Source organism: Lissotriton helveticus, chromosome 5_1, assembly GCF_964261635.1.
Source record: "Lissotriton helveticus chromosome 5_1, aLisHel1.1, whole genome shotgun sequence".
In the NCBI taxonomy this organism is placed as follows: Eukaryota; Metazoa; Chordata; class Amphibia; order Caudata; family Salamandridae; genus Lissotriton; species Lissotriton helveticus.
The window spans coordinates 1,702,040,987-1,702,061,937 of NC_136065.1; the positions used below are offsets into that span (position 1 = coordinate 1,702,040,987).

The following is a 20,951-nucleotide window of genomic DNA, read 5'->3' on the forward strand; positions in this document are numbered from 1 at the left end:
AGCCACATGCCTTAGATACTTAGTTGAATGGAACAGGCCACTATCAGAGAAGCACTGGAACTTTATGGACCAGTCTGTGGCGGGCAAAAACATCTGGCGAGAACTATGGCTACCCTGTAAACACCGGGCTTGGTGCCTGTACTCCTCGCCAACACTGAAGGTTTGGGACAGAGTGGCGGTACAAAGGGGCTGGACCTCTTTCCCCTCGCCCTTGACCCCCATTGTGAATAACCCGGACTTCCCCCCATGTCAAGACTCAACAATATTGCAGCGCTGGCGAGAGCGGGGCTGCAAGCGCGTAGGGTCCCTCTTCGATGTAGAGGGGTTGATCCCATTCCCGCAGCTGCAACAGGATTATTATTTACCCGCCACTGATGCGTACTCATATCGCCAACTAGCACACTGGGTCACGGGCCTGCTAACCATGCTTGAATGTCAAGATTGCTTACGTCATTTGAGAAATGGCTGATGTGCCAGGAGGACGCCTGCCGCCTCATTTCCGAGCTGTATAACATGCTTCTGACTGGGCTGACTGGACATTGCACAAAAGTGCAGGTTCGGTGGGAAACAGAACTGGGTAGACTACTCTCCTCCAAGGAATGGGAACATATCCTATATCGCGCACACCGCACTGCAGACAGTGTAGCAGGGGCTGAATCCTCCTTCAAGATTCTCTCATACTATACGCCTGCACGAATACATAGCTGGGACAAAAGCAAGACAGACCAATGCTGGCGGGGGTGCGGAATGGCTGGTATTCTTGTGCATTTGCTCTGGCATTGCTCGAAATTACAAAGTACTGGGGTGAGGTCTTAGATAACATAGATGCAGCGTTTGACATATCACTGCTCCGCACCCGTAGGTAACTCTCCTTGGCCATTCACATCCTAAGGTCTTCCCACTGACATCCCTCAGGGGTAGACAAATAGCACTAGCGTTGTTGGCGGCCAGGCAGGTCATCCTAGCACAATGAGGCACAGTGGCAGTACGAGAGCTACTGTCCTGGTTACATCGTTTATGGAATATATTAGCTATGGAGAGTCTGTCTCTTGGAGCGGAGGGAAGGGGGAGAGACTTCGCTACTCTGTGGGATCACTTTATGAGTCTATTGTCACGAGATATGAGGGAAGTTACATGCCCCAAGTATCTGTTATGTTAAAAAATGTTATACCGCGCTCGGTCACCAAACGGTTTCATGGCGCTCATAACAAATGCGAAGGGCAGGAAACGTGTGTTTACTCGAAGGCTGACTGGAAGAGATACGTCTTCAACATCCTACGAAAACAATCGTAGGTAGGGCAATGTCGGAGAGCAGATGGGAAGGAGTTCCAGGTCTTAGGGGCCAAAGAAGAGAAACAAGAACCGCCGTGTTTTTTTCGTTTGATTTTATGACTAACAGATTATGGTAAGAAGAGCGGAGATCTCTGGAGAGGACATATCGTTTCAGGTTAGAAGAAGTGAAAACAGGGACCAAGTCAGCCAGGGCTTTGAAAACCGTACAGCCCAGCTTGAAGGTGCAACGCTTAGCCACCGGGAGCCAATGCGGGCTCCGCAGAAGCGGCAAAACATGCTGGTGCTTAGGTTGATGGTAGACCAGGCGCGCTGCCTGATTTTGCACCAGCTGCAACCTGTGGAGGAGGTATGCCGGAATTCCCGCATACAGAGTGTTGGCGTAGTCAATCCTCGACGTAACGAGGGCCATGATGACAAGGATAAGTGCGTCTTTGGTAGGAAATCTACAGATTTTACGTATCCTGCGCAGATGGAAGAAGCAGGATGACGTAACAGCACTGATCTGGGGCCTCATAGATAGGTCACTGGAGATGACTACGCCAAGACTCTTCACCGAGTTGACAGGGCAAGGAGGAGGCCCTAGTGAGGGAGGCCAAAAGTTGTCGTTCCATGGGTTGGCTACTCCACCCACCAGCACAAGCTCGGTCTTGATGGGGTTCAGTTTGAGCTGGCTGTGGTACATCCATTCCGATATCTCGAGCATGGTAAATTGAAAACTGGTACGGGAGGAAAGGGAGGTGTCGATGGGAAAAATTAACTGCAAATCGTCCGCATAATTAAAGATAGTGGCTGCGGATTTGCGAAGGGAAGCAATCAAGGGCTGCATGTACAAATTAAATAACAAAGGGGATAGAGCGGAGCCCTGTGGGACTCCGCAGGATAGGGGAGAGTAAGAAGCGGAGAAAGTGGACAGGTGCACTGCCTGGAAGCGCCCGTCCAGAAAGGATCTGACCCATTCGAGAGCCATGCCCTGAATTCCGGCATTTTTGACACGGTCGATCAATATTGCATGATCGACCGTGTCAAAAGCCGCCGATTATTCCAACAAGACAAGTGCTTGGGAGATGTTATCGGCGCCCTTTCTTAGGGTGTCCATAACCGCCACGATGACCGCCTCGGTGGAATGGAGAGGGCGGAAACCGGCTTGCTGGGCCTCCAAGAAGGACAAGCTCTCAATGAAAGCGCTCAGGCAGCGGGTGACATAAGTCTCCAAAATTTTCCCCAAATAGGGGAGAAGGGAGATGGGCCTGTAATTTCTCGAGACCGTGGGGTCGGCATTGGTCTTTTTTAGGATTGGTATCACAACTGCCTGTTTGAAGGAATCCGGGACCACCCCCGTTGCCAACGAGTTATTAAGTAATGCCCGGGGAGGGGAGGGGCAGGCCAAGAAGATTTCCCTGAGGACCTGGGGAGGGCAGCAATCATTGGGGGAACCAGAGCTCACTTTATGCAGCAGTGAATAGAACTCCGAAAGGGAGATCGGAGGAAAAATGTCCAGGCAGCAAGGATTTCTGGGAGGTAAAGGAGGAGGACAGGGGGAAGAGGGCGAGGGGATATTGTTCTTGATGGTAGTGATTTTATCCATCAAAAAAGCATTGAGTGAGTCACACAGAGACTGTGAGGGTTGGGGTTGAGGGGTGACACGGTCTGGCAAAGAGAGCTCACTCACAAAGGAGAAGATATCCTTTGCCTTGGAGGCAGTTTCCATGATTTTTTGGGAAAAATAAGTTGTTTTAGCCGATAAGATGGATTTTTTGTAGGCTCTCAGACGGTCCACAAACTCGATTTTTAGTTGATGGTCATAGTTACGCCTCCAGCGGCGCTCAGCCCGGCGTAGGGCCAGTTTGTCCAGCTTTAACTGGTCCGTATACCATCGTTGGGCATCGTGGGGGCGCCTAGTTGTTATAGTTTTCAAAGGGGCGACGGTATTACAGGCAGATAGCAGCCATTGTTCTAGGAGGGAAGCCTGGTGAGTCACCAGGGCGGAGGTCGGAGGGACTGTAGAGGCCAGTATAGAATGAAGTTCCACCAGATTGGCTCTCTTCCAGTTCCGAGCAGTAAAATTAATCATAGGGGAAGGACGACTGGGGGTAGTCAGATTAAGGGGAAAAAAGATGAAGCAATGATCTGACCAGGAGCAAGGGGTCACAGTAGGGGACGAAATTTCAAGATTGGCCTTCCACACTTGATCTAAGATGTGGCCTTTGCAGTGAGTGGGTATTGTGATGTGTTGGTGACAGTTCAGACCTAATAAGAGATCAGAGAATTCCTCCGAGAGGTGACTTTCCCGGGGATCAGAGGGCCAGTAATTAAAATCTCCAATAATCATAACCTTGGCATGGTTAATGATAAGTTGAGAGATAAGGTCACCAAACAGTTGAGGAAAGGAGGGCATAAGAACAGGGGGTCTGTACTCAAGGACAACAGTGAAAGAGGACCTTGGAGAAGTGAATTTGATAGTGAGACTTTCGGTTCTTGGGATCGATGCACATGCTAAAGTAGTAAAGATATGTTGGGAGCGAATGATGGCTGCCACCCCCCCACCGGCTTGCCCCACTGATCGATTAGATTGCAGGATATAATAGCCGGCGGGGATGGCGGCAAGAATATCAGGGACGGAGTCCTCAGTCAACCAGGTCTCTGATAAGAGAAGGATATCCACAGCACTATCGTCTAGCAGTTGGAAAATTTCAAGCTGGTGTTTCACCATTGACCGTGTGTTGAGGTATATCACGGTCAATGGAGTGGCCCCAAGCGGTGACGATTTGAGGCAAGGGGATATCGACACAGGACAGGGGATCAGACTCTCAGAGCTAAGGGAACCTGGAGCAACAATAATGCCACAATCCTGAGCGGTCTTTATGGCGTGGGCCTGTAAGGGAATTATGCGGCAGAGCAGTAAGAGGTCAGCAGAAGAATAGGTAATGAGTTGGGCATTATGACTGGCACCGGGCCCCGATTGGCCGCGGACGGGCGCAGACGGGCTTAACTTTGGCGCGAAGTCGGCGCTCCCGCTGCGCTCGTCCGCTGCGCTTCCGCCAGGCTGCCATTTGTACAGGTGGTTATGTGAGCCACTAGACCGCTAACCTGCAAGGTGGAGAGGCAGGGCGGAAGTGGTGTGCAAGCAGGAAGTGGCGCTCGGTTGAACGACCCTCCACTCAAACGGCACAATGCCGGGGCGGAACGGGGTCAAGAGCGTGAGGAAGCAGGTAAGAGATGCCCCAGTAACAAATAACACAAAACACTTTGAGCAAATAATATCAATTTAAATTTTAAAATGCAGCTAGTAATCAGCTTGGTGAGTAAGTTTTAAAATAGCAGTAGCGCGATCACACACCCGCAGCCTGACTCGCCGCGTTTGTCTGAATGGGGAGGCCAGTTTTCGCGCTAAAATAGATGAAGTATTGCAGCCACTAGACCGCTAACCTGCAAGGTGGAGAGGCAGGGCGGAAGTGGTGTGCAAGCAGGAAGTGGCGCTCGGTTGAACGACCCTCCGCTCAAACGGCACAATGCCGGGGCGGAACGGGGTCAAGAGCGTGAGGAAGCAGGTAAGAGATGCCCCAGTAACAAATAACACAAAACACTTTGCGCAAATAATATCAATTTAAATTTTAAAATGCAGCTAGTAATCAGCTTGGTGAGTAAGTTTTAAAATAGCAGTAGCGCGATCACACACCCGCAGCCTGACTCGCCGCGTTTGTCTGCAGGTTCTACACCTACTATCAATGGAGAAACCATCTGCAAGCGCTCCCCAAGTGGAGTGAATAGGGGGCTCATCCCAAGTTTGCTGCTAATGCTTAACATCGCCTATAGGGGCATTAGCCGGTGCAGAGGGTGGGGAGGCGGGATGGGTGCTGTTGGGAAGGGTTTATTTTCTCCTTAGTTCTTGATTGTTATACTTTCCTGTAAATTGTCTTGTTTTACTCGCTCATATTAGCCTGTTAGCTATAGATGTACGCAGCCGGCCTCCGGGTTGTGGCTTAAACGCTGTGTATGTGCTCCCACTGCTCGCTATGCCGGCCACCGGATGTAGGCAGAAAGCTGTGTTCCACAAATATTTCTTCCTTTCAATAAACAGATGGACTCCTAAAAGCAATCACAGACATGTTGGTTTGCTGACTTCAGCAGGCCACCATCCCTGTGATTTTTGCGATTTCTAGGGGGTCGCAAACTGCGATCTACCTCATTAATATTAATGAGGTAGATCGGTTTGTGCACAACTAAGAATCGGTATTTGAAACTCATGGAGTTTCATACATTGGAAACTGCGATTACCTACTTGCGATTTTCTGAGAATCGCAATTAGGTAATAGCAGTTTCCAATTGTGATGCATGTGGCCCATTCTGTGAGAAAGTGCCATCTTTCTTGCATGGTATGTCCCCACTTTTTGCTGAATTGCTGATGTGCTTTTAATGAGTGTGCCATGGGCTCCTGCCACTCAGGTGCCCAGGGACTGTGTTCCTTCCCTAAAACTGTATTGAAGCTGAAACCCAATTGGCATCCTGGCCACATGTCTGCCCCTGGTAAATGGTACCCTAGGTCCCCAGGGCATTGTGACCAGAGAAGAACCCTAAGGGCTGCAGCACTTATTGTGCCAGCCTTTGGGGCCCTGCACCCTGATGACCACACCCTGCCTGGCAGACTGAGTGTCCTCGTGCAGACCTAAACAAAGAGTCGACATGGCACACATACCTGTGTGCCATGCCCACAAACCCACTGCCCTGGCATACATCAGCCACCCCTCTAGCTGGGTGCCCTATGCCAGTGGTGTGGGCACAGGTGCATGAGCCCTGTGCCCCTACAGTACCCAGGGCCATTCCTGGGCACTGTAAGTGCAGTGATGCTATTAAGAGTATATGATGCTGGGAGGTTAACATTACAAACTCCACAGCGCCATAATGGCTACACTGAAGACTGACAAGTGTGATATTAAACTTCTCAGCACATTAAACCCACACTGATGCCAGTGTGGGATTTGATATAAAATGAACTACTGAGGGCATCTTAGAGATGCCCCCTGAAACCTAACCTACAATCCACGTCTGGTCTGAGAGGCTGCCTAGGCTGCCACACAGCAGACATATTGCTGGACCCCTGGGTGGAGGGCCTCCGCTCTCCTGGGCCTGCAACAATGCACATCCTGGGCGAGGTGCTCAGCCTCCTCCCCCAGGATGGGCAGGGGGAAGCTTCAAAGGCATACTGCCTTTGTGAGCTTCTCCAGACCCCTTCCTGTACTCAGCAACTGGCCCCCACCAGTTCTGACCCCCACTCTGGCGGGAAACCATACGTGAGGAAAGGGGGTGTGCCAGCCTGTGTCAACTCCACCCCTCAGGTGGGAGGGGTGAGGTGAAGCACAACTCCGGGCTCCAGCCATCTTGAGGATGGGGAGCCCTGCCCAATCAGAGTTAGGCTTCTGCCCCCCTCCCACAGGAGAGGAGCAGGATAGGGGGTGTACTCAGCCCAGGACAGGGACCTATTGGTCCCTGCCCTTCCCCTACCTGTAGCACCCCTAAATGTTGTATTTAGGGGCACCCTGAACCTGCCTTCCTCAGATCCCGATTTTGAAACAAGAAAGAAGACCAAGAAGAAGGAGACCTGCCGTGCAGCTGCTAACCAGAGGACGACACCAACTGACTTGGCCCCAGCCTTACAGGCCTGTTGATCCTTGAACCTGCTCCTGCTGAATCCCGGCGTCTCCTGTGGACAGCAACCTCAAGAACCCCGCAGGACCTGCCTGCCTTGACCCTCTTAGAGACTGGAACTCCCACGAGCTGTGGCTCTGCTCAAACAGCAATACCCCTGGTGCCAGCCAGGAACCGCAAATCCATCCCACTCTGCACCCGCCGAGCCCAACCTGTGTCCAAGTGGACAAAGACCCTGAAGACATCCCCCGGCGATTCTGACCAGGAATCCCGTGCCCAAGGACCCTCCTCGATGATCCAGACGACGCCTGCAGACTCAGAACCAGGGACCCCTCCTACCGTGACCAGTAGAGGGTAAGATTTACCGACGTCCAAAGACACCCCTGCACCTGACGCCCCCGGCCTCCTGTGCCCAACTCCGGGGTGCCTACCTACCCTCCAAGATCCCAACTTACCCCTCAAAGTGTTGGTCGCTCCAGAAGATCCACCGTCCCCGAGCCTGCAGCCTTTGTTCCCTTTTCAAGATCTCCGTTGAATAACATTGAGCGCCCGATGGCTTAAAAGCACCCTGCACCCAGCCGCCCAAGTGCACCTGGCAGTGCAACCTGTGTCCTATCCTACTTCCCCATTTACCCTGAGCAAGTGACCAGGAGCCCAGCTCCCACATCCGCGTGGCCTGCTAGCCAGCAGCCACCAACCACAGGCCCCCTGCCTCTCATTGGATAACACTGGGCCTAACTACCTCTACATCCGGCTGCCCCTGTGCCTCTGAGGGTTTACCAACTGTACCTGACCCTGGGAGACCCCTGAGTCTATGCCCAGAACCTTAACTCTGCCAGTCAAGTACTTACCCAAAAGCCGATAACTCACTTTTCTTCCATAGGCTAACATTGACTGTTTTCACTTAGAAATTCTTTTAAGTGTGGAGTTTTGTAACTTAAAATCAGCCAAACAACGAATTCCGATTTACTCACCTGTTATCAGGAGAGACCTCAGTGCTGCACCTTTTAGCCCGGCACCAACCCTGAAAAGTAATTTTAACCGTACTTACCAGTAACCTGAATTTTCTTCCATAGGAAACCATTGACTGTTTTTCTGTGAAATTTCTTCTGTGTCGATTTTTGCAAATTACAAATATTCTTTAAAAATCGTACCAACTACCAAAACGTAATTACTTACCTGTCTTAGATAGAGGACCAAGTGCTGAACCAAGGAGTCCAGTACTGGGTTACAAAAGTAACGTGAACATACTTTACCTGCAAATTGAATTTTCTTCCATAGGAAACCATTGACTGGTATTCTGTGAAAGTTCTTCTGTGTCGATTTTTGCAAACTACAAATATTCTTTAAAGATCGTACCAACTACCAAAACGTAATTACTTACCTGTTTTAGATACAGGTCTCAGTGTGAACCTAGGAGTCAGTACTGGATTACAAAAGTAACGAGAACCTACTTTACCTCCAAATTGAATTTCCTTCCCTAGGATAACATTGGTCATTTTAAGTGTCAACTTTTAAAAAACAATAATATTCCTTAAAAATCACTACTGAAACCAAAACGCTTTTACTTAGCTGTTTACAGCTCATGTCCCGGGACGGAACCTAGGATACAGTCCTGTGGTTAGAAAAGTAATCTACAAAGTAACTAACTGCATTTAACCAGAAATTCCCATTGAGCTCAATGTTGCATTGTGTTTGAAATTGCGTTGCCTATTTCAACAAACTGTAACTATTGCATTCAAAAAGTCTATTGCCTATTTGAAAAGTATTTAACTAAAGCAACTCATCCAGAGAAAGTATATTTTGATACCGTGTTGGTTCTAAAGTAAAACAACTATATCTTTTGATACAAAACCATTGACCTAGAGTTCAGTTCTTGAGTGTGTGAGACCATTTGCTGACTGAGTGTGTACAACAAATGCTTTACACTGTCCTCTGAACTGCCTTACTGCTCGACCAAGCTACCACTTTAGAGAGTAAAGGTATATCTAACTTTAGCCTCTGCCAAACCTCTGGGGACTGGGGACTCTGTACACACTGTAACTTACTTTGGTCCAGTATATATATTGCCACTTTCCTACACATTCTGATTAAATCCAAAGTGCTACAAGGAAAAGAATGAAATATTTTTAAGCAGAGGGAAGCCAGACATCTCCCCACACTTGAAGTGCTACAAGGAAAAGGATCCTACTCTAAAAACAGTGAATAATACAATACACTTTAGATCGAGTGAAAAGTCCCACTCCAAGGGGAGTGGAATAAAACAACAGAGAGAGTGATCTCCTACCGGAGGTCAGGACCAGCACGTCCACGCATCGGCCATAGTGAAGTAGACCACCTCAGTAGAGGTGTGTCAGTTCTCCAGCCAATCCACACAGAGGGGGAGGCTAAGAAACACTAACTGGGGCCCGCGCATGTCAGGAGAGGTTCCTCTCCTACATGGACAGAATTTGTCAGGGAGCACTTGCAGTTTGTAGTGCTCCCTTTCGGCCTTACCAGCACCCCATTTGTGTTCAGGAGAGTGATGATTGTGGTTGCAGCTCATCTGCTGAGGTCGGAGGTTCCAGTCTTCCTGTACCTCAATGATTGGATTTTGAAGGCTGACTCACCCATGGGTAGTCGTCAGCCACCTTCAGACTTCGGCAAACCTCCTGCACTCGCTGGGGTTCACTATCAACATACTGAAGTCACATCTGACTCCCTCTCAAACACTCCCTTTCATCGCAGCTGTTCTTGACACAGTGTAGTTTCAGGCATATCCTCCTGAGTCCAGGATATTGAGGCTATGATTGCAATGTTTCAGCCTCCATCCTGGATTTTGGTGAGAATAACTCTGAGGCTATTGGGCCTCATGGCCTGCTGCATCTTGCTTTTACTCATGCCCTTGGCAAATGTGGGCTCTGCAGTGGGACCTGAAGTTTCAGTGGGCACAGCTCCAGGGAAATCTCACAAACATGGTTCAGATCTTCGAGGGGACAGCAAAAGATCTGCAGTGGTGGCTAACAAACCGCAATTGGGTTAGTGGCAGTCCCCTCTCCCTTCCCCAACCCTAGCTGGCTGCAGTGACAGACGCACTGAAGTGACAGTTGCATCACTCCTGGACTGGGGTTGCCATCTGGGAGACGTGGAGATCAGAGGTCTCTAGTCTCCAGCATAGTCCGAGCTTCGTATCAACTTGTTGGAGCTGCGGGTGATTCGCTTGTGTTAGACCTTTCAGCTTTAGGGTGATCTTTCTCCCAATTGTTTTTGCCTTCCTTTATTTTTCTGACCTCTTTTCTGCTGGCATTAGGGCTCTGAGAACTTTACCACTGCTAACTAGTGTTAACGTGCATGTGCTCTTTCCTTTAAACATGGTATTATTAGCTCATAACCAACTGGCATATTTAACTTACTCATGAGTCCCTAGTTAAGTGCACTACATGTGCCCAGGGCCTGTGGATGAAATGCTGCTAGTGGGCCTGCAGTTCTTGTTGTGACACCCACTTACATAGCCCTCTAAACATGTCTTAGGCCTGCCATTGCAGATCTTGTGTGTGCAGCGTAGCTTAAACTGCCATTTTGACCTGTTAAAATAAACATTTTACCAGGGACAACCCTTCCATTTTAATACGTATGTCAACCATATTATAAGCTCTGGATAGACCAAAGGGCAGGGTGCAATGTATTTAAAAAGCAGGACAAGTACTTTTACCTTTTTCATGTTGTGGTAGTCAAAAACTCCTCAATTCATTTTTCGCTGCTGCAAGGTCTATATCTCCCATAGGTTAAAATGTTGATGATCTCATTATATTTTATTAGTGTCATTTCCAAATGAGAAGATATAAATGGTTCACGTTTGGTGTCTCTGGAATCTTAGTTTTGAATCCTAACTTATGGTGAAGTCGAAATGTAACTTACAGTTCTGAAAATGCCACTTTTAGAAAGTTGGCATTTTGTTGCCTTAGCCATTTGGTGCCTCCAGCCTCTCCCTGACCACCTGATGGGGTGTAGTTGGTAATTGGGCTTAGTGTATTCCTCCTAGATAGCCACACACAATGGGAGCTTAGGTGTGACTGAATGGGCAATCACTGACCGGATGTTAGGGATGAGCTGGACCCAGCCTTCCTCACACCTGAATAGGCTGTGTCCTGTCTCCACACCAAAGGGCTGCATACCCCCTGTAGTTAGCCTGGAGCCAGGGCTGGCAGAGCAGAGCATCTGTGCACTTCAAAGGCATGTCTCCAGAAGTTTCTCCCCCACTTCAAAGGCCCATTGGGGTATAAAAGAAGGACGTCAGACATGACCACTTCAGTACAATTCTGGACCTGTGGATACTCTGCCATGAAGAAGGACTGCTGTGCTCCTGTAGGACTGCCACTCTGCTGGACAGCTACTCTGTTGGATTCCTGCTTTGCTGTGCTGACCTGCCGCTCTTTTGCGTGGGTGAGAAGAACTGGACCTGCATCTCTTGAACCCAGAACCCAGGGATAGTTGGCTGGCCTCCTATCTGAAGCCTCAGGGACATAACAGACTTCAGGCAACCTGCACCTGGACTATGCCATCTGTGAGTCTGCCCTGCCGAGTGGTGCCAACCCAGTCTTAGACCCTTGGAAGTGGGCCTAAGGTACTTGCCAGAGGGACTGATGCATTTTCTCCGCTGAGAACGCATTACCGAGCAGAACAGATGAATCTTCTCTGCTGAGTGGATCATCATCCCTGAGCAGAACCAATGCATTGCTGCTGCTGCATGGGATTGACCTGCCACAGAAGACCCGCATTGCCTTTGCAGTCCTCAGTACTGGCGCATCACCAACAGCATGGCACATCTGCAGCCCAGTCATGTCTCTCGTCGACAACACATTCGACGACACCAGTCTCCACATCGCAGCCTCAAGGCTCCTCGGGACCAACATATCGCCAGCTATCCGACACAGCCCCAAAGCCAGGAGTTTGCATCACATGCCCCGCCGATGGGATACTCGACATCGACGCAACAGGACCTCACACTGCAGCCTCGCCGCATCTGGGAACCAGCGCATCTCATCACTTCTGCTGCGCAGCGTTTCTTCTACCCTGATCCATGTAACACTACGCAACCAGAATTATAAGGTATTTTGTTCAGCATGCCTAACTGAATCCCTGTAGCCAGCCCACCCTCCATGGCATCCGGCCTGAACTTGTGACTTTGTCCCTGTCCGGCGTGACCAGATATCTATTATAGGTATTTTTTTCTTTTTGGCACTATTTCTCACTATACACTTTAACACTCAATATCTCCATTTCTATTAGTTAGATTTTTGTTGTTTTGATCTTGTTTTTTTATTAAAACTACTCCATTGTTCTAACTCTGTTGTGGGCTCCTTTTGTGGTGTCTTTTTACTCACATTGAACCTGTCAACGCCATCACCTCCAGCTGCTTCAACACCATCTGCATCCTTCGAAAGACCTTAAAATTGTTCCCCCGGAGTCAAGGAAGACAGTCACCCACGTACTCCTCACCAGTAGACTGGACTATGGAAACGCTCTCTCTGCCCGCATTAACAAGTCCCTACTCTGCAAACTCCAAACAATACAGAACACCGCGGCCAGACTTATCCTCGGCATCCCCCGGCATGAACACATCAGCCAACATCTGCGGAGACTCCACTGGCTCACCTTCAAGATCCTCTCCCATGCCTACAAGTGCCTACATAACAATGGACCCAAATACCTCAACAACAGAATAAAACACCCACATACCCAATAGAAACCTCCAATTTGCCAACCTCGCACTAGCTGAAAACCTGAGCATCCACAGAGCCAGAGCAGGTAGAAGAGCGTTCTCTCACATTGCAGCCAAGACCTGGAGCAAGCTACCGACAAGCATCAGACGCGCCCCCACCCTGGACACTTTCATGAAGGCTCTCAAGACCTGGCTCTTTGGCTGAACAGATCTGCATACCCCCGCCCCCCTCAGCGCCTTGAGACGCTCACGGGTAAGTAGCGCGCTTACAATTCCATTATTGATTGAATGTTTTCAGCAGCGTCGAGAGCCTTGGTTGGACCTGTTTGCTACAGCCGAGAATGCCCAATGGCAGCAATTTTGCCATCTGGAGTTTCCAAGGCAACTCTCGCTCTGAGATGCGTTTCGTTTCAAGTGGAGCTCAGGCCTCTTGTACACCTTTCCACCTATACTACTCCTGCCCACAGTTCTCAAGAAGATCAGAAATGACCAGGCCCAAGTCATTCTTGTTCATGCTTCAGATTGGGAATGGAGAGTCTGGTATCTTAATCTGCTGAGCATGACCCTCGGTCCTCCAGTCAAGCCTGCCCCTTCAAAAGGATCTTCTGTTGCAGCAACAGGGGAGGGTCCAGCACCCGAACCTGCACGCCCTCCACCTTAATGCGTGGAGTTTGAGAGGCGACAGTTGACAGCTTTAAGCATTCCTCCCGAGTCTGTAATGATATTCTGGCAGCCGGGCGTCCCTCCACCAAGATAGTATACGCCTATTGTTGGGACAAGTTTGAGTCATGGTGTGCCTCACACAATGTTTTTTTATTTTTTTATTCCATAGCTGGATTTGTTTGTTATTGAGGGAAAACACACCCAGACGCAAAGCGGAGATCCATAAAATTCAAGATACAAAAACCACATGATCAATATTTAAATTGTTATATTCAATTAATAAATGTAATTATCCCACAGCTGAAAAAATACATATGCCATAGTCAAACTGATCTAATTCTCTACTGGATCACATATCGATTGGCCTTCTTTATGACCTTTTTACATTTTCGCTTAAAATTAAGAGTTATCTCTCTGCCATCTCGGCATTCTTGCAGTAGCCGGATTAACTTTCTCTCTTTCAATCACTGATTGTGGCTAGATTCCTTAAAGACCTGCAACATATGTTCCCCCTACACCATTCATGATGCCTCAGTGGGACTTCAGTGGGACTTCTACTTGATCCTCACCTTTCTCATGTGTCCACTATTACAGCATCTTTACAATTGTCCTCTTAGTCTCTTGACATTAAAAACTGCCTTTTTAGTGGCCGTAACATTGGCCAGGAGGATCAGTGTCTTGCAGGCAGTCTTTGCGCACCCTTCTTCTACCACGTTCTATCTGGACAAGCTGGTCCTCCGGACATATGCCTCCTTCCTTCCGAAGGTTGCGACTCCCTTCCATGTGGGCTAGAAAACAACCCTGCCTCCCTTCTTTGCTCCACCTCATTCCTCCAAAGAGGAGAGACTCTAACATCTGGACTAAAAAGAGCATTGTCATCAGGTTTCTCATGATGGGCACTTCACCTGGTCTGTCTTGCAGGACTTTCTGATTTCATTAGATTCACAGTCCCACCTCCGGGGAGGAATTGCTTGGATATTCATTCTAGGGTAAGGATTCTGTGGCTAGAAGTTACTAACCTACTGTAATGCTTTATCAGAGTTACAGATTCCTTACCGACCCTCCCCGCTCTGCAAATTGATTATTAATCTCAGGGCCTTAGTTTATCACACCAGTGATCTGTGCTCATTGTGGGTCCACACTTCTGGCGGTTGGAGTCGCGAAAGTAACTGACATCAGCACACTGAGTTGGCACCTATATAGGTATCTCACACGTCACGGTGGCAGTGCCAACATGGAGCCGAAAGCCACCACCTACCAAGAGTACTGCTCAAAAATCTTCCAAATCCACTCTGATGCCTGGGGATATTCTAAGGTAAGGAATCTACAGCTAAATAGATAAAGCATTGCGGAAGATAAGTAACTTATTCAACAGGACTTATGCCGGCTCTATAGATCCAGAAAAGGGGGTGGTGATGAACAGAGTGTCTGAATTAAGCAGACCACTCTTACCCAGTCCAAAGATCAGGGCTTGATCCATCACCGTTATTTAGCTCACTGCCCCATCCCCGCTCAGAACCTGGCTATATGCAAATTAGTCTGTCCCTGGCCCAGTGCATCATGGGAACAGGGCAGACCAAACTACCAAGCCAATTCTTCACCAGAAAGGAGACAAGCTTCCGGGGACCGGTTTCTGCCATTTCAAGCGTCGTCGGCCCGGCTTGCTTGAATCCTGATGGAGCAGTGAGCAAGGGACTCATGTCTGAGTATACCCTTCCACGCTTATGGTGGACAAAATGATTCAGAAAAGGGGGTGGTGATGAACAGAGTGTCTGAATTAAGCAGACCACTCTTACCCAGTCCAAAGATCAGGGCTTGATCCATCACCGTTTTTTAGCTCACTGCCCCATCCCAGCTCAGAACCTGGCTATATGCAAATTAGTCTGTCCCTGGCCCAGTGCATCATGGGAACAGGGCAGACCAAACTACCAAGCCAAGCTCTATAGATCAGCAAAATACTGGCTGAAGACGGCTGATAACCAGAACCGGTCCTAGGATGCTTGATTCCGGTCCAGGAAAGACATGGCTTGGCAGTTCGGGCTGGACTGTTCCCATGAGGCACAGGGTCAAGGCTGATTTGCATATGGCCATGTCTGAACTGGGGTGGTGTGGAGTGCAAAAAAACGATGGATTTAGGCCCAGATCTCTGTACTGGGGTGTATGTATGACATTGTTCTGCATTCTGTCCATCAACTGTTGTTTTGCATTTGTCACCCGAGTGGGATGGGTATGCTCAGACGTGAGTCCCATGCTCTCCACACCACTGGAGTCAAGCTATCCTGGCTGAAGACGGCTGATAGCCAGAAACCGGTCCTAGGGTGCTTGATTCCGGTCCAGGAAAAACATGGCTTGGCAGTTCGGGCTGGACTGTTCCCATGAGGCACAGGGTCAAGGCTGATTTGCATATGGCCATGTCTGAACTGGGGTGGTGTGGAGTGCAAAAAAATGATGGATTTAGGCCCAGATCTCTGTACTGGGGTGAATGTATGACATTGTTCTGCAGCTGTCCATCAACTGTTGTTTTGCATTTGTCACCCCGAGTGGGATGGGTATGCTCAGACGTGAGTCCCATGCTCTCCACACCACTGGAGTCAAGCTATCCTGGCTGAAGACGGCTGATAGCCAGAAACCGGTCCCAGGATACTTGATTCCAGTCCAGGAAAGACATGGCTTGGCAGTTCGGGCTGGACTGTTCCCATGAGGCACAGGGTCAAGGCTGATTTGCATATGGCCATATCTGAACTGGGGTGGTGTGGAGTGCAAAAAAACGATGGATTTAGGCCCAGATCTCTGTACTGGGGTGAATGTATGACATTGTTCTGCATTCTGTCCATCAACTGTTGTTTTGCGGCTGTATAGATCAGGCATGAATTCATGGCTCTTGCTGGGTGCAGCAGACTGGTGTGCAGTGAATAATCTGCATGGAGAAGTATCCATCAGAAAAAAAGTTACTTATGTTAACAATCTTTCTGATGGATACTCAATTTACCTCTAGGTTCCTTACCAATCCCATACTGCTCAATGTCTTGAAAGATGGTCATGGGACATGTAAATAAGGTCCCAAATTGTTTTCTGCACTGTGCCTCTACAGAATTGATGTTGTTCTTGTCCTTCCATCTTGTTGGTGTGTAAAAAAAAGGATGGAAAACTGACGAACACCACTGGGGTGGGTGCTTTGTGGCTCCAGTAGTGTTGATTATGTCGTTGATGCATAGCCAGAACCCTCCGCCACCCCTCACACCAGTGTAGAAGAGCTATGGAAAAGTTTCCAGGTACAGTCTAGCACCTGGGAAATTCAAAAGGTATGGAACCTTCAGGTAGACTGAGTATCCACCTGAAAGATTGTTACTGAAGTTCAATAACTTCTTCTTTTATGACAAGGCAGTTTTTAAAACAAAAGTAAATATTTTGATAGCCTATAAAGGTTTTTTTTGATCTGTAGCCACTTTTTTACCCTAAAATGTTACTATTTTCAGAAAGTGACAGGAAACTCTTTTACATACCTTTATAAATGACCAATATGGGAACATAGGGGGCACTGTAGCCTAATACCTTGAAACCTAAACAAATGGAAAAACTGGAAAGTTAAGGGTCATGGAGAATAGTAATTAATTCCTTGTCTTCTTCTCAAGGGAGGATAATGAGTTGTTCATTACTATAGAGAAAATTCTCCTCGAGGAGAACTAGGTTTACATTATAGCAACTATTCCTCCTCTACCATTTATAGTCCTGAGAACTGATTAGAATAGCAAAACCATCTCCATTAAAAGTAGAGACAGACAAAAGTAAAAATAGCAGAATTATACTAATCAAAAATATGCTATAAAGAAGCTTGTCCTACTTGGGCACCTGCTCTGGAAGCTGAATCAAGACAACAATGTCTTCTAAAGGTATGTACAAACTACCAAGTGACCACTTTACATATGTTAGCAATAGAAATATTTTACGGCAGTGCAGCTGGGCTTTGAAGGTAGCAGACAAAGATCAGTTAGCATTTTAATAATAGTAAAATGGAGGCAACAATCCATTTAGAAATGGGCTTTTTAGAAATGCAGGAGAACTAGGGTTACAGATAAATAACAATTGCTTATCTGTAATTCTAGACATCTGTTTCCAAAGGCGTGGTTAAAGTGAATTGACACCTAAATTACAGAGATGCACTGTAGAAAATCACAAAATGAAGTGAACTAAGCATGCTTTTAAAAGGCTATCCTAAAAATGAGGCATTGCCTTTGACCACATTAGGTGCACTTGCCAAAACTATGATGTATAATTCAGATGTGTCTTTCTCCCCCAACAGCTGCGATTTACCCCACGGCAGACACTGTCTTACCAGTCACAAACGTAAGTTAAAAGAGAGCACTCGATGTAACAGACTTAGGTGATTTAGAGAAACTGGGATGGGCCAGTGCACCGATGCACATTGACTCAACACAAGAATTAACTGCATTTATGTATATTTATATTTATGTATCTGAAGTTATGTGCTATTCTGAAATTTAAATATTGGAACAAATATTGTGATACACAAATATCAAGTAAAAAATATTGATGACAAAAATATCGTCTACTTATAATGGCAAGTACAAAAACATTGAAACAAAAATATAATTGGCACTAATATTGTTAAAAATAATAAAAAAGTATCGATTTCCATTATATATATATATATATATATATATATATAGTATAAAATAGTAAATCTAAAATATTTTAACATATAACAATGTGAATTAATAATTGTAAATATGTAAAAAACATATAAATATATTCATATAAAAACAGACACACACACACACATATATATATATATATACATATATATCAACACAAACGTTTGGCTGAACCTCTGCCTCTGTGTCGGCGGGCTCACGGCAGGGGTAGCCACCCCCAGACATCAACACACTCCACCAGCGTCGCCTTTCTCGTACTCACGGAAAGAAAAACACAGGAGCCGTGGCCTCAATAAACGGTGCAGGTTTAATGCAGTTACAACGTCCTACGCGTTTCGGAGTAAGCCTACTCCTTCATCACGGGCAAACTTTGTGCATATTACTGTTTGTTATAAAGTAAAAAAATTATGTCACGTGATAAAGAACATAAACAAAATACTTTTGCCATTTACATACTTTTCGACAGTGTAAACCTTATGAGTGACCTTATACCTCACGTTATTATAGTGAAACTATAAATCATAGCTCTTATTCGACACTGGTTATAATTATAAGTGAGTTTGAGCGACCTGCGCTTTACGTACCACCCATATCCTTTACATCAGGAACTAGCATGATACTTGCAGTACTAAGTCCAATAATATGGCATTTGAGTAATAAAGTCATCGTGTAGACCACTAACACATATTATAATTCAAAACATCACATTTTGAAAAAATTTATATAACAATTGAAAAAAAGGGGGTTTAAAGCGACCTAACTGATAGAGGAAGCGAACCCCTAACCTCAAAAGAGTATCGTTCATGGTGAGCCAGCCCGCTGCGCTGTGTGTTCACCCTGTTAACACGAGCTGAAAATTACCCGTCATAAAGCAACAATCCTGCGCCTTAAAGTAACGTACTTTAAGGCGCAGGATTGTTGCTTTATGACGGGTAATTTTCAGCTCGTGTTAACAGGGTGAACACACAGCGCAGCGGGCTGGCTCACCATGAACGATACTCTTTTGAGGTTAGGGGTTCGCTTCCTCTATCAGTTAGGTCGCTTTAAACCCCCTTTTTTTCAATTGTTATATAAATTTTTTCAAAATGTGATGTTTTGAATTATAATATGTGTTAGTGGTCTACACGATGACTTTATTACTCAAATGCCATATTATTGGACTTAGTACTGCAAGTATCATGCTAGTTCCTGATGTAAAGGATATGGGCGGTACGTAAAGCGCAGGTCGCTCAAACTCACTTATAATTATAACCAGTGTCGAATAAGAGCTATGATTTATAGTTTCACTATAATAACGTGAGGTATAAGGTCACTCATAAGGTTTACACTGTCGAAAAGTATGTAAATGGCAAAAGTATTTTGTTTATGTTCTTTATCACGTGACATAATTTTTTTACTTTATAACAAACAGTAATATGCACAAAGTTTGCCCGTGATGAAGGAGTAGGCTTACTCCGAAACGCGTAGGACGTTGTAACTGCATTAAACCTGCACCGTTTATTGAGGCCACGGCTCCTGTGTTTTTCTTTCCGTGAGTACGAGAAAGGCGACGCTGGTGGAGTGTGTTGATATACATATATATATATATATATATATATTACAGCTCCAAGTTTACACCAAAGAAACACGAGTCACTCTTTAAAGCGGGTGCTTTGCCGGGATGGTGTCCGCGTTAAACATAACAGCTCCAAATCCTCACAATCCCCAGCCGGGTAAGGGAAAACAGCACTCGCGGGCACAGCAGTATCTCAGCAAGGGGTTTATTTAGAACAAACGCGTTTCAGGAGATAAACTCCCTTCGTCAGTATTCACATCAGAGAGCCAGGGGCGGCACCATTATCTATGTTTGTAAAAATAATCAAGACAAACAAAGGACTAAGCCCCAGGCACAATATTGCGCGCCATCTTGAAGTGTGCAATATTAACACAAGCCCAAAGAAATTGCTAACTGGTCAGTTAAACCCAAATGGCTGCCGTGTATCGGCATGATTACATTCTCAAAAATCAGCCACCTATAATATACAATCGGAAACATTATAAATCCGAACCTCGTGGCCTTGAGAAAAAAACGCTGTAAACACAACGTTGTCACCCGACAATAATCACACATTCACTGTGTACAGAACGGGTAAATCTTGATTATTTTTACAAACATAGATAATGGTGCCGCCCCTGGCTCTCTGATGTGAATACTGACGAAGGGAGTTTATCTCCTGAAACGCGTTTGTTCTAAATAAACCCCTTGCTGAGATACTGCTGTGCCCGCGAGTGCTGTTTTCCTTTACCCGGCTGGGGATTGTGAGGATTTTGAGCTGTTATATATATATATATGTGTGTGTGTATATATATTATGTGGATACACAAATCGACACCTTCAAGTTCGTAAGAAATATTAAGCTTAAGAAACTCTTTGCTCTTAATCAACACCGAAAACAATCTTTGCCAAATATCCTTTTGGATGAAAGTAATGCCAACGAAAATTTATCTGTGGCTGACATGGACCTAATGCTCAACCTGCACAGTATTGACTCTTTAACGCCCGGCAGGCGGATGGCTCCACTTAAGGTGCAAGTAACATTAGTGAAGAAATACCTGTGATATCCAACAGCCAAGTGAGAATGATTGCCAGAGAACAAGAGGTCGAAATTGGCAGAAGTGTTCCATCGAACTTCAGACCAAGTTCCAAATTCACCCCATTGAGTCTACGTGATACGGTGGACATTTTCCACGAACTAGTGGTTAATGACTTGAAGAACTTAGAAAAATGCATGAGTGTAAAGCATAAAAACTTTCCTAAACGAGAAAAATAGTATTTTGCTTTAATTAACAAGCTGAAAGCAGATAACAATTGCATTGTGCGGGACGTGGATAAAGGGGGGAACATTGTCCTTTGGGATAGGGAACAGTACCTGAATGAGGCTCATAAACAATTGAACAATCGGTGTAATTATGTTAAAATCAATGAGTCACTCATGAAC

General features: G+C 46.6%; 1 protein-coding gene across 6 annotated transcripts in view; it reads left to right on the forward strand.

The window, feature by feature from the left end:
- RNF212B (ring finger protein 212B) overlaps nucleotides 1-20,951 on the forward strand; it is a 1,495,999-nt gene that overhangs the window by 1,456,819 nt on the left and 18,229 nt on the right. For all 6 annotated transcript variants that reach the window (XM_078641360.1, XM_078641359.1, XM_078641361.1 and 3 more), the window contains one exon: nucleotides 17,601-17,644. In XM_078641360.1, the coding sequence (XP_078497486.1) occupies nucleotides 17,601-17,644 (44 nt within the window). The remainder of the gene's footprint in view (nucleotides 1-17,600; nucleotides 17,645-20,951) is intronic.